General features: G+C 38.6%; 1 protein-coding gene across 2 annotated transcripts in view; it reads right to left on the bottom strand.

Annotated features, from left to right (window-relative positions):
• Positions 1 to 1,663: 1,663 nt before the first annotated feature.
• The window catches only part of ARMH4 (armadillo like helical domain containing 4), a 122,239-nt gene continuing 110,581 nt past the window's right edge, over positions 1,664 to 13,321 (bottom strand). For both annotated transcript variants that reach the window (XM_024731497.1, XM_024731496.1), the window contains 3 exons: positions 9,585 to 9,616; positions 2,634 to 2,768; positions 1,664 to 2,390 (listed from right to left, as the gene is read on the bottom strand). In XM_024731497.1, the coding sequence (XP_024587265.1) occupies positions 2,322 to 2,390; positions 2,634 to 2,768; positions 9,585 to 9,616 (236 nt within the window). In that variant the 3' untranslated portion in view covers positions 1,664 to 2,321. The remainder of the gene's footprint in view (positions 2,391 to 2,633; positions 2,769 to 9,584; positions 9,617 to 13,321) is intronic.

The raw sequence follows: 13,321 nt of genomic DNA, 5'->3' as shown, positions 1-13,321 counted from the left end.
GCTTAAATATTTAAGGTTAGTTGTTAGAACAGAGTTGACTGTACGTCTGTCATCGGTGACTTTATTATACTATAGTTTGAAGGTTCAACCTATTAACCATGGTCTAGTTAAAACTACAGACTAAGAGTAGCCCGAGGTGTTAGTGGCCATGAGTATCATCCACGTGATGCTGCATGAAGCGGCCTTTTGTGTTTTCCCTGCAAACAGCTTGTCAAGAACACAAAGGCAGTAATGCTACGTTGTGCTCACCTCCTCCTAACCTTAGAAACACTTACAGCAAGGAGATGCTCTTGGAAAGGGCAAACGTACCCTATGCAGTATCAGGATGTCTCTACTCATGAAATTACAAATTTCTGCAGAGTCATGATTCTGAGTTCTATTTTTAAAAGCTGACTCTGAGCTTGTGTGTCAATTGCTAATGTCTATTTGACTGTACAGAGCTTTTCATTTCTCTTGATCAATTTCACCCATTTGCTTATATCTCTTGGCAAAAAGAATTTAAATTATTTGATGAAAACATTCCTGTAAGCCAGCTATCCTTCAAGAATGAATTCAAGAAACAGTTCTCTATTAGTTCCCTAGAGGTGATACTTAAATTTATGTGATTATAAGGAAACAGCTGATGTGGGAGAGGAAAAGAATTTGTGTGCATAAGAGAGAAATTAGTAACACATCGTTCATTTACCAAAGACAGAAACTTGTATGACATGTTTCTGGACCAAGAAGCTATTTCCTTAGAACCCTGGTTTTCAAGAAAGACTCTGAAATGTTATTGGTTCCTCCAAAGTATGTGGAGAGGGCATTGAGCTGAAGATAGGGGTGTGTGGTTTTGAGTCCATGGGTCTAGTCCTCATTCTTCCTGGGTATAATTTTGGATAATCATTTCACTTCTCTGCTTCAGCTCTGTCTTCAGTCAAATGGGAGAATAAAAACATACCTCCTGGGCTTCCCTGGTGGCGCAGTGGTTGAGAGTCTAAAAAAAAAAAAAAAAAAATACCTCCTACGTCACACAGTGGCTATTAGAAACAACTGTGCAGCTTGCCTTGAACACAGCAGAGCAGGTTCCAATAAATGGGAACAAGTTCTCCATAGTGTAAAGCACCATGGACAGTATTATTAGTAACCTTTATTCTTCCATGCAAACGAGCCAAGTCTTTACCCAAAAACTCTACTTCCTGAAAGTCCCAAAATACCTAGATGCAAAAGACAGGGCAAGGAATTACATTCCAAGGGAAATGAGAAATGATCTAACACAGTCCAGCATCGCCCAAAGTGAGATGCCCTGAGACAGGCTGGTTTTTTCATAAGTTCCGTCATGTGCCAGGACTCTAGCCCCCGAGTCTGCTCCTACCACAGAATGTGTTTTTCTAATAAAGCCAAACGAGGACCAATGGCAGCCCAATCATTGCACGGCCAAGACCACAGATGCAGAAAAGCAACATTTTGAATAATTCAGAATGGTAGCCACACAAGCACGGAGCCAAATGGCAGAGATAAATGCTCTGGGAGCTTATCTACCCTCCTTTTCCTCTTGATTTCTTTCTCATTTCTTCTTGACAAAGTGAATGATACACAAAAAGGACGTCTCTTAATGATAAACATGTAAGAATCTACTGATAGGTCTTTTGGACTCAATTACACTATTTAAGAAAGCAAGCTTACATTAAGACCGAGAGTCAATTTAATGCATTATTTCTAGTGCATTTTTTCTTTGCCAAGAATAAGAATAAGAGGGGAGGGGAAAAATAATAAAAACCAGGAGACAAGTACACAATGTAAGGTACAAACAAGTCTATATATATCCTAATGTGCTGAGAGGTCTTCTTGAAAAAGATTTCACTCTGAGTTGCAAATGTAGTATGTGCCATGGCCCACAAGCCTAGGGATTCAAGTAGGTAGAGCAATCATCACAAGTTCTTCTTTGTTAAGATTTCTATTTCAGAGTCGAGTGTGCCTTGGCAGCAATACCTGTTATACTTCAGCGCACGTAGCCCAAACCAAGGACAAGACAATGTCGAAAAATACAAAATATTTACCTAACCTAGCAACTCCTACTGAACAACATGTATGCTGCATATTTACGAGTTGTAGCCCGTGGTTGTGGAAAGTTCACTACAGAATAAAAACAAATACTGCATATTACAGCTCATATACAGCATGCCTTTTCTGCTCAGTACACGAAAAATCTACTCCCCAGCAGATAATGAAACTGATGGCCTGACAGCCCCAGCATGGCAGAATGTTGTCCTCTTTTTTTTTGCCCCCAAATAAAAAATAAAATAATAAGATCGTTGACTCTTCCAATTAAATTCCAGTCCAATTCAAAATTCATCTTCAGAGCTGTCAGCTAAGAGCATTACTCGATCTTGCATGCTGTTGAATTCTCTCTGCTGGGGAAAGAAAACAGAGAAGCATTAAACTCCTTCTGCCGCAGAGCAAAGCTGAGGAACAGGCCCCCTTTAAAAGACACGTGAACAAACCAAGCAGAGGCAGCAGCTGCAGCAGCTAATCAGAACCACTGGGCACATCAGTACCATTCATGCATCATTAGGCCCCGTGTGCTTTATTAAGCAAATTAGAAAAGCGAAGAATGTTCGGAAACTGATTAGGTTTTGCTGTTGTTGATTCCATACCTTTCTTTTATGCCTTTTGAAGCCATTTCGCCTTCGGCGATTCATAACCTTAATGCTGTAGAGCGCTCCCAAGATGAACAAGGCTCCAGCTATCCCAACCCCCACGGGCACCAGCATCCCAGACATATAGCCAGCCTGCACAGGAAAAGAAACACACATTAGGATGCTAAACAGACTGCTGCCCTGGGTTTCTCAGTTCTGCTGGAGGGCAGCAGGTTTTTAGACACTTTGAAATCTCCTGTCTGCTTTGTTATAAAATAGCACCTGGAATAAAGTTACTTTTTAGAGAGAAGGCAACAGAGAGAGAGATGTGACTATTTTGGGATATTTCAAATACGTAGAAGAAGTACTGAATAAATCAGCCAGACCTAGTGGCACCTCCAGCCACTTGCTTATGCACATTTGTCAACACCAGGTTTTGGTGACAGAAATATAATTTGTTTTAAAGATGGATGAAGTAAGCCTCTGAGAATGCCAGGACTATTAAAATGCTATAAATTGGAAATAGCAGCCTGAGTCAAGCTCCAGGGGGAGTTGAAGTGCCCAATGGAACACTGTGCTTCTTAAAGGGCAGAAGGAGGGCCTTGACTTTGGTAGTCCCTCCCTCACAATCTTAGCTGTGTCACAGTAAGAAAGGAAAAAGGAATGTGCTTGTATGGGAGTGAAAAGTGAGAGTTTCTGGAGACAGCAGGGAAGAGAAGGACCTGCAAAGGAAAGAGGAAGTATGTTAGGTGTTGGAGCCCAGGCAAAAAAGACAAGGATGAGGAGAGAGTTGCACATAATGTGGATGGCTTTGTTTATATGAAAGAAAATATCTGCCCAGTGGACAAGGCCAAAGTTGAAGGTTGGGAGGGAATTCTGAGTGTCCCCAGCCCCAAAGAAATAAAGTGGCAGAGAGGGGCACAAAGATCACTGCTAACAACACTGGTACTTCCAAAAGAGCCTGGAGGTTTCAAACGCGTGTGGGTCTCCAACATCCCCAAGGTGTTACTATGGATACTTCAGTCCTAAGAGAGCAGCGTGATCTCCACACATCCCTGGGCTTGAGTAAGTAGCTCAGGACCAGTCCAAGTTCAAGGTAAGGCCATCACCCTAAGGATGCTCCCTGCATCTTGGCCAATAAGACACCTAAGGGATAGAGGTGGATGAATAACCAGAGCCTTTCATAGAGGAACACGACACTGGTTTACCTTCCACGATGGCCCCTTCTAGAAGCCTACCCAGAAAAAAACCATAAACAATTAAAAAATTTAAAAGAAGTGCTGTAATAAGTACTTTTGGTAGACATTATTTTATGGGGGAAAAACCATGAGTCTGTTCACTTATTGGACTATTTCTAAAAATTTTAATATAGCAAAAACTATTTCCAGTATCTTTCAGAATGAGGCCCAAACAGAGAAGGACCAAAAATAAAAGTTTTCTAACAAGTGCCGAAGTAAGCAGGCTATGATGCTTTCCCAACATTTCTAGAATTAATCAAAGGGACAAGACCTTACAAAACTGCAGCATCCTCTTGTACAAAGCCAGCTCGTTCACTGGTTTTGTTTTCCAGAATCTTGATTTAGAGCAGAATGTGGAATTTTTTCCATTAATTTGAGAACATAGCATTGTTCCTCAGCATACTAAGTGTTTTCCCCCAAGAAACAAAGCTCAGTCATTTTCCAACAAATTAATATGCTTTACAGAAACCCAAACTTTCTTCTAGATCTACAAAAGGCTTATAAAAGTCTGTAATTTTCCATTGCTCTCACCAGAGCTATGAATTTCTTTTTACATCACCATTCCCAGTGCATGGAAATATACATATATGTTGATGTATAATTATTTTAAGCACAGTAGATTAGATTTTACAGAGCTGTACATTCAAAGCATGATATGTGAACTTTTGGAAGCTCAACTTGATCAACCTCTGAGTGGGTCTCCTTACACTATGTAACTCAACCCCACACCAAAAATACGAATATTACAAAATGTGTCACTTTTTGCATGTTTCTTATTTACACATCGAGGCTTCTCGTTTCGAGAGCTTTAAATCATGTAGACTTCACAAAAATTCAATTAATCTCTCTCCTCTCTTTATTCCTCGTGTGTGTGTGTGCGATCTGCCTGTGCTTTGAAATTACAAGTAAATTACAAGATGGGAATAAAGCAACCTACCCTCTTCTAATATAATTTAACCATCCCTCATACAAAACTGACTAATTGAAAATAAGCTCTGTTTTTAGAATTGCCCATGACTTGTTTCCTGTAGAAATGAAAGCAAATAAGACACGTACATATTAAGTTATAAATTCTGCCTAGCACCTTTCCTCTGTTCAGAATTATTGGACATGCACATTCCTCCACACGTAACTTGCCGAGAAGAACACAACTGCATCTGTGCATATTCCAACCGAGAATGCATAACCTGAATCTGATCATGAGGAAACGTCCAATAAACCTAAACTGAATATTCTATTTTTTTTAAAGCACTGTATTCTTAAAAAAATATCAGTCATGGAAGACAAAAGATGGTTATGCAAATGGTCCACATTAAAGAAAACCAAAGAATCCTGACAACTAAATGTGTTACATGACCCTAGACTAGATCCTGTAACAGAGGAGAAAAATGAATTTATAAAGGAGATTTGGGGTCTGTTAACCAAAAGACTGAAATCTAGGTGCGAGAACAAAGTATGACATCAATGTTAAATGTACTCAAGCTGATAACTGTATTATGGTTTGCTAACAGAATATTCCCATTCATAGGAAATACACACTGAAGTATTTGGTGTAAAAGGACCATGATGTATGCGGCTTTCCTCAAACGGCTCAGAAAAAAGGAGCAGAGGTAGAAATGGGGTAACGTGGGAAGAATAGGTGCGTCTGGAGAAAAGGAACAGGGGTATTCTTTGTACTATCCTTATTCTTGTATCTTTTCTGTAACTTTGAAATTATTTCCAAATAAACAGTTTGAAAATTAAAAAATGGATTGTTAAGATAAAATTTACTAGATATAGCTGTTTTTTTTTTTTTTGGTTGGTTGGTTTTGGTTTGTTTGTTTTGTTTTATATTTATGAGAAAGGTATCCTTCCTTCTCAGGATACTGTGTTTGTTCAGAAACACTGGTTTTCAAGAAAACGATAAGAAAACTGTATGGTACACTGTACTGCCTAAAGTCTGCTGAATTCAGTACCCTTATGATGTCTATTCAACAGTGGTTCTCACACCTGAACATGCATCAGAATCACCTTCAAGACTTGTCAAAACACAGATTGTTGGACCCCTTTCCCCGAGTTTCTGATTCAGTAGGTCTAGTGAGGGACCTGAGATTTTGTATTTCTAACAAGCTCCCAGGTAATGCAATGCTACTGGTGCAGACTATACATGAGAATCGCTGTTATGGAGTATAGGCTGGATCATCCATTTTCTGCATGATTTCCTAAAGCTAGAAGAAATAGAACGACCTTGGTGATATAACAACAGGGCTGGCCGGTATTAGACAACTAAAATTTTGATGCATCTTCAATTTTGAGAAACAATATAGATGTTGAAAAAATACATCAATAGGTAGCCAGGTAAGGATTTGTCAAACAAGCATCACTAACTTGGACATTTAAACAGGAATAAGGTTAATGATGGAATGAGTATAGGGACTGTCCCTTGATAGCCATTCGCCCCTTCTTCTAGAGCAATAGAACCTTCCATCTGGGCTGGGCACAGAATAACGATTACTTCTCCCTTCCTTCTATGCAGCTGGATGTGACCATGTGATAAGCCTCACTAAGGAGACGATACATTAGTGACACGTGCAACTTCCAGAGCATGCTCTTCAAGGGGGGAGCAGAGCCTTTACCCACCGCCCCCCCCTTTAAGAATGGCAGAGTGCCTTTATCTTCCCTCTTAAACAGGGAGGGATATCTTAGCCTCCCTTTTTCTTCCTTCCTTCTGGCTAGAGTATAGACCTAATTGCTATCCAGGACCACGAGATGACCTTGAGAATAAAGGTCACAAATCATGGAGCATCCAACAGAAGGAGCCTGAGCCTTCAATGTTGCTCCTCACTAACCCCTGATTGCTACCTCCAGACTCACAAATGAGAGACAAACAAAGTTCTCTCTTGGTTAAGCCATTGTCGGGGGCGGGGGGGTGTTGTCTGTCACTCACAGCTGATCTTAATCCTAACTAATATAGGAAGACTAAACAATAACAAGAAAGAGAACAATTCAGAACTTTTTAGAACACCTACCACCCCTTCTAGAGTCCAGCTAACTAACAGGGAAACCAATATCAGGACCAATCAAATGAAGCTAAACTGAGAAGATGTTCTGGGTTGACTGAAGAGCCAGTTTAATATGTAGTTTAGCTTTCAGTTCTAAGGGACTCTGTGACTTTCAACAAAACGGCAGTAGTTTCACTCTCAAATAGTTTCTGAAGATAATGACTCAAGAGACTTTTATAGATGATCGCTAGCTAGCTAGACATATGAAGAGAAAGAGGGAGGGGGGAAGACAGGAAGAGAAAGGAAGGAGGGAGAGAGAGAGAGGAAGATATGTGTACATATATTATATATATATATATGTGTGTGTGTGTGTGTGTACACATATGACTGTATGTATCAAGTAAGTGTATAATATTTCACTCCCAGAGGGAGGGGACTGATTAGACTGAGTCCCTCCAAGAAAAAATCAAAATATGAAGGCAAGTACAGCAACATGGATGGACCTAGAGATTATCATATTAAGTGAAGTAAGTCAGAGAAAGACGAATAACATATAATATCACTTATATGTGGAATCTAAAAAAAAATGATACAAATGAACTTATTTACAAAACAGAAATAGACTCACAGACGTAGAAAACAAATTTATAGTTACCAAAGGAGGTAGCAGGGGGGAGGGGGAAGGATAAATTAGGAGTTTGGGATTAACATATACATACTACTATATATAAAAGAGATAATCAACAAGAACCTACTGTATAGCACAGGGAACTCTACTCAGCATTCTGTAATAACCTATATGGGAAAAGAATCTGAAAAAGAATAGAGATCTACATATATGTATAACTGAATCACTTTGCTGTATTCCTGAAACTAATACAACATTGTAAATTAACTGCAATTTAAAAAATGGTTAAATTTTTTTAAAAAATGAAGACAAGGCATAAAGCAAGTCAACCCGGTGGGAGTTTCAACTATTTTTCTTCCAATTTTTTAAACTAAGACATAACTGAAAAAATACTACATAATAAAATGAAAAGAGGGCTGGAAAAACTTCACAATAGTCCAGAAAACTGAGGCCATACATAAAATTATTTCTCTTGGTGAAATGGAGCAGGGAGAGGGTGCCAGGTCTTTGAGACAAAAAGGAATGGTCCACAAGAAGAGAAAATACAGCCTTTCTCCAAAGCTACACAGATTTCTAAATGGAGTGGTGAAGCTATATACACATACAGGTAAGAAACTTTGCAACAGCCAACTTCAAAACAGGCTACATGCCAACATTTGTTTTCTTAAGTCTATTTTTTGTCCATTTTTGTAATTCAGAAGGATATTTTCTATAGAAACAATGATATACGGACTCCTATATAAAACTACCAGAGCCTGTTTACTTTTCATTGCATTATATTTTCCCCTGAAAAATAACAAGTAGGACTATGAATGTAAATATATTCAGTTCTAAACTTTTGCGCTTCTCTTACCCCAAATCTTGCTCAGTCCTCTGATTACAACTCCCTTAGACAACTGGATCCATTGCAGATACCAAAATGGCCTCCACTGATGTCAACAGGCTTAAAATTCTTCAACGTCACTTTTAATATATATGAACATAAAATAATCTCATTCTCAAAAACTATATAGGCTAAATTTTACTGAGAAGCAGAAAAATAATAGTGAGAAGAATTAATATAATTATACAATTTTAATTGCAGTTGAATGTTTTCTTTTATCCTTTAACATTAAACTGTAGCAAAATAAATATTAATCATTCAAATATTGGGGAAATTGACCTCAAATAATAAAAAAAGACATGAGATACCATCAACAGATGTATATTCTAAGAAAGGCGAATTGGAAGTAACTCCTATCTGGCAGTTGAAACGATTTCCATTTAACTAAACCCCCAGTGAAATCTGAGCTGGCTTATAGTAATTGGATCTGACACAGACTACAGCAAGGAGTTCAGAATTCCACCAATATTTTTATGAGTAATTCCAGTTTGAAATTACAAGGTACCAAAAATGAAACCTTAGAGAGTATTGAAAGTTAAAAGAAAATGAAAAATATAAACCTGGAAGGAAGTTAATATTGTCAGTCACAAATGTTGATGGCAGAATTAATGCAAGAGAGGAAAATATTTCTCTATAGTTGGCCATTCCACATAAGTCAGCTCATCGCTCAGCAGTGGCACTATGATAGACTACATAAAAGTGGGCCTAAGGAGAGTGCTTAGGTGTTCAGGTGTTTTTAATTCCACCCCCCACTACGGTTTAAGGATGCCCTTTCCATCACAAAGTTTTATTCTTAAATCAAGTCCATCAATTTATGTCCTTGGGTCACAAAAATCAATGCCTTCCAAAATCCAAGGTATTTCTTCCTCATATAGGAAGATCAGGTTTAAAAGATCCTTGCATTGGGACATGAACTGCGTACTAGAATGGGATTACACTCCTGCAATTCCCTAAAAGGAACTCCACCTTGATATGTAAATGGGGTTACTCAGTTGTACATACCAGGAATTACATTCCATAAGTATGAGTGGCACTCCAAAGAATAAGGCATCCCTTGTATTATACAGACCTTAAAGGGAAGACCTCCTTTCTTGCTGGGCACCTGGAAGTGGCCCTGTCTCTTTGCATAGATTACCATAATCAGAATAATGAAATAAAGCTCCATTACTCTCAAGATCTTTTACTTGACAAAGCCATGCCCTCTAGGATAAATCCAAAGGAAGAAAATATTTCTCTTACCTTGTCTTTTAGTTTTTCCATCCAGCTTCTCACTACAGAAAATAAGAAAAGAAAATGTAAATAGCCATCTTTCTACTTATAGTTCATTGTGTTAAACTCATTTGGTAACTTACTTATATTTCATATATTAAGTTAATTTGATACAATGAAGGTATTATTGTATGAAATACAGTGAATGGGTCAACAGTATTAACATAATGACAGCAATAGTCTTATTTTTAGTCTCATTCATTTAAAATACAAAAAAAAAAAAGAGCACAAACATTTCCCTCACATATCATTAAAGGAACAGAAAATATTTTTGTTTGCTAAATGTATTTTCTATTATTTTGGGGGAGGTCTGGGAGAAGAGAGAGGAAAACACCTTCAGAATACCAAGTTTACTTCTAACCTGACATTTTCTCCTATTTATTTATTTATTTATTTATTTTTTTTTTGACCCACTGGGCCCTTGGCAGTGAACGCGTAGAGTCCTCACCAGTGGACTGCCAGGAAATTCACATTTTTCTCCTTACCTTTATTTCTCATCTTTCTCAGTTTTTAAGCTCAGTGGGAATTCTGCACTTGAATCAGTGTCAGAGAGCAAAGGTAGGAATGTGCACTGGGCAGGCCAGGGCTACTCAGCTCTTACTAAAAGTAGTCAATATTTTAGGCTCTGCAGGCTGTACAATCTCTGTCACAACCACTCAACTCTGCTGTTGCACTGAGAAAGCAGCCATAGACAGTAGCACATAAGTAAGTGGGTTTGGCTCTGTTCCAATACACTTTATGTATGGACACCAACATCTGAATTTCATGTGATTTTTTTATGTCACAAATATTTTTCTTTTGATTTTTTTCAACCAAACAAAAAATTGGAAACATTCCAATGGGCCGTATAAGAACAGGCAGCAGGCCAGATGTGGTCACAGCCTGTTGACCCCAGGCATAGACATTTTACTCAAGAAGCTGGTGTCTCCATTTACTATCTGACTTTAGTAATAACATATCTGACAACAGTGATGACGGCTAACGTGTGTACGGCTTTACTCCTTACAAAGCATGTTCGTATGTACTGCATCATTTGATAGGCAAACCAATGACAAACATGAGAGTCAGGTAAGATGATGCTCAGGGGAAAGAAGAGGAAACTGAGACTCAGAAAAACTAATAGCATTGCCACGGTTAACCAGGGAGGAAAGAGCCACTGGAACTCCAACCACCATCTGATTAACAACCTACAGGAATAAGGCTTCCCAATTACCCATTTCTTTTGGTGATACCACTGCTGTTTTGCTCTCTCAGGTTGAAGATGTGGAGATACCTTTGGCTCTTCTATCTCCTTCAGTCCCCAGCCTCAATCTCTCATGTCAAGACCTTGGCAAGACCTCTCAGATTTGTCCTCCCCTCATCACTCCTTCTGTCTCAAGTGGGATTCAGCCAAAGGCGGTGGTAGAATAAAATAAGAGTCAAGGGAAGGGCAAAGTAAGAAAGTGCAGGCACCTCAAGAACTAAGCCATGGATCAGTGATTCTGGGAGTGGTTCCATGGAGAAGTAAGGTCAACCACTGATTCACTGAGTGACTCTGGAGAAATTAGCAAACCTCTTGGATGCTCAGTTTCCTCATATGTGAAATGAAGATGGTTATACTTGTCTTACGAGATGGCTGTGAAGATTAGAAATAACATGTGCAAAGTGTCTAGTACAGAACTTAGTGTAGAAAACCAAAATAAGAAATCTGGGATAGGAAGGGGAAAAGAAAGACACGTGAAATATGAGTACTGTGTTAACATGGCTCAACTAAGCCCAAGATATAAAGTTAAAGTCAAGCAAGAGAATGCTTCCAACTCATTCATTCGTTCAACAATATTTACAAGGCACAGTGTGTTGGCCAGTCACTGTGCTCAACACCGTATCAGTAGAAGATATGGGGACCTAATTCCAGTGAGAAAAGGTTAGGACATCAGGTCTATGAGACATGGATGACAAGCAGCAACATAGGGACTGAGAGAGTGAGGGACAGAGCAGGAGAGCCAATTACTGGGGCACACAGCAGAACACCAACCTCGGAAGCAAGATGTCTGGAATCAGGGAATCAGCTGGATATTACGTAAAGAGCAAAGCAAAAGAGAGGTGGGAGCAGGAATGCTGGTGTGAGGACATCATGGAGGAGGAGAGCAGGGGCCGGCTGACTACCTGTCGACGGCAGCCCAGGGGTAGATTGGAGAAGAGGGAAAGGAGGCACAGATGGCGCCAAGGTCTGAGGCACTGATAGGTTTTCCAACTGTAGAAAATTCATTGCCAAGAGAAACGTTTTAACTTAAGCCTTATCGAGCCAGATCTCATTGACAATCTGTCCAGATCTTAGGTGCTTAAAGTAAATTTCCAAGTCCTGCTTTGGGTGCTTCTTAAGGCAGTCATTCTTCACTGGGGGAGGGAAGGCATATTAGCATGGGATGTGCATATGTGCACAGGTAATCTGAAAGAGCACATTCGATGGATCTAGTTCTGTAGTTTATAATAGGAGCTACAGAAAGAGAGCTGGGCAAACTCTACTTGGCTAGTGAGAGGGGTGATACACTAGAGATAGTGAGACAGTGTTTGGGGGGACATGGGTCTAAACAAGGTTGAGAAAAAACTGCTCTTCAGAGTATGTGAGCTTGGCTGTGTTTCTCCAATTAAGAACGTGCGTCCCCAATAAAGATGTTAAAAAAAAAAGAACGTGCGACCACTAAGGATCACACCTTGTGCTTCTCAGGCAACCACCATGGTTCTTGACACGGTATTAAGCAATAAATATTTTTTCCTTCTTTCAGCAAATATATACTGCTTTTCAATGAGTTCACAACTTTTGAGTAAACACGATTTTCTTTCATGAAGATTCTATAAACTATTTTCAGCAAAATGTTCAAGGCGGTGTAAAAATAAATCTAACACAATGATGGTTTTGAAACTTAATAGAAATCAATAAGGGAATACAAAAGCTAGAAGAAAGAATATTGAAAAGATATTTAATAAAAAGAAAAGATGATTCTTTATGAAGAGGAGAACCAAAAACTGCAGTTTCTTTTTTTTTTTAATAGAGAGACATCACACTGATGAAAGGGGTATGAATTGACACAACTTTTTGGAACTGCATGGAGAATTTGCAATTGATATCAAAAGCTTTTTAAAAAGTTTAAATTTTTTATCAAAAGTTCCAGTTGTAGAAGCAATGTACCTTAAACAATTAATCATGGATACACATAAAAAATTTTATTTAAATGCTGTTCACTGAATGGAACAGCAGGAATGGTTTAAACACTTTCAAAAGGAAACAAAACCTTAGGCTATGCCTACAGAGTGAAATATTATACAAAAATGTAAATTATTTAAAGAAAAATAATGACATGGTGTTCGCATAATATATTACAAATGGAAAAAACATAAAGTATGTATAATGTGAGTCCATTTGTGGATAAAAATGTTATGTGTGTAATTGAAATGATGTACTTCAAAATGTTAACTGAAGTCATCAATGGGTTGTAGAATTATGGATGACTTTTATTCCCTATACAGTACTTTTAGGATTTTCCAAATTATTTCTAATTTTTAGTACTTGTAAAATTTTAAAAACATATCTTACCCCCCAAAACCCCTAAAAAATTCTGTAAACATTTGCAACTGGAGGTTAATGGTAGACTGCCATAGTGGGGAACAGGAGAATGTGAGGCCCTTCCACTTGGTTAATTCCTCAGCCCACAGCTACAGATTCATTC

This window comes from Neophocaena asiaeorientalis, unplaced genomic scaffold, assembly GCF_003031525.2.
Source record: "Neophocaena asiaeorientalis asiaeorientalis breed wild unplaced genomic scaffold, Neophocaena_asiaeorientalis_V1.1 scaffold603, whole genome shotgun sequence".
Taxonomy (NCBI): Eukaryota; Metazoa; Chordata; class Mammalia; order Artiodactyla; family Phocoenidae; genus Neophocaena; species Neophocaena asiaeorientalis.
This window is presented reverse-complemented; position numbering and strand designations above follow the sequence as displayed.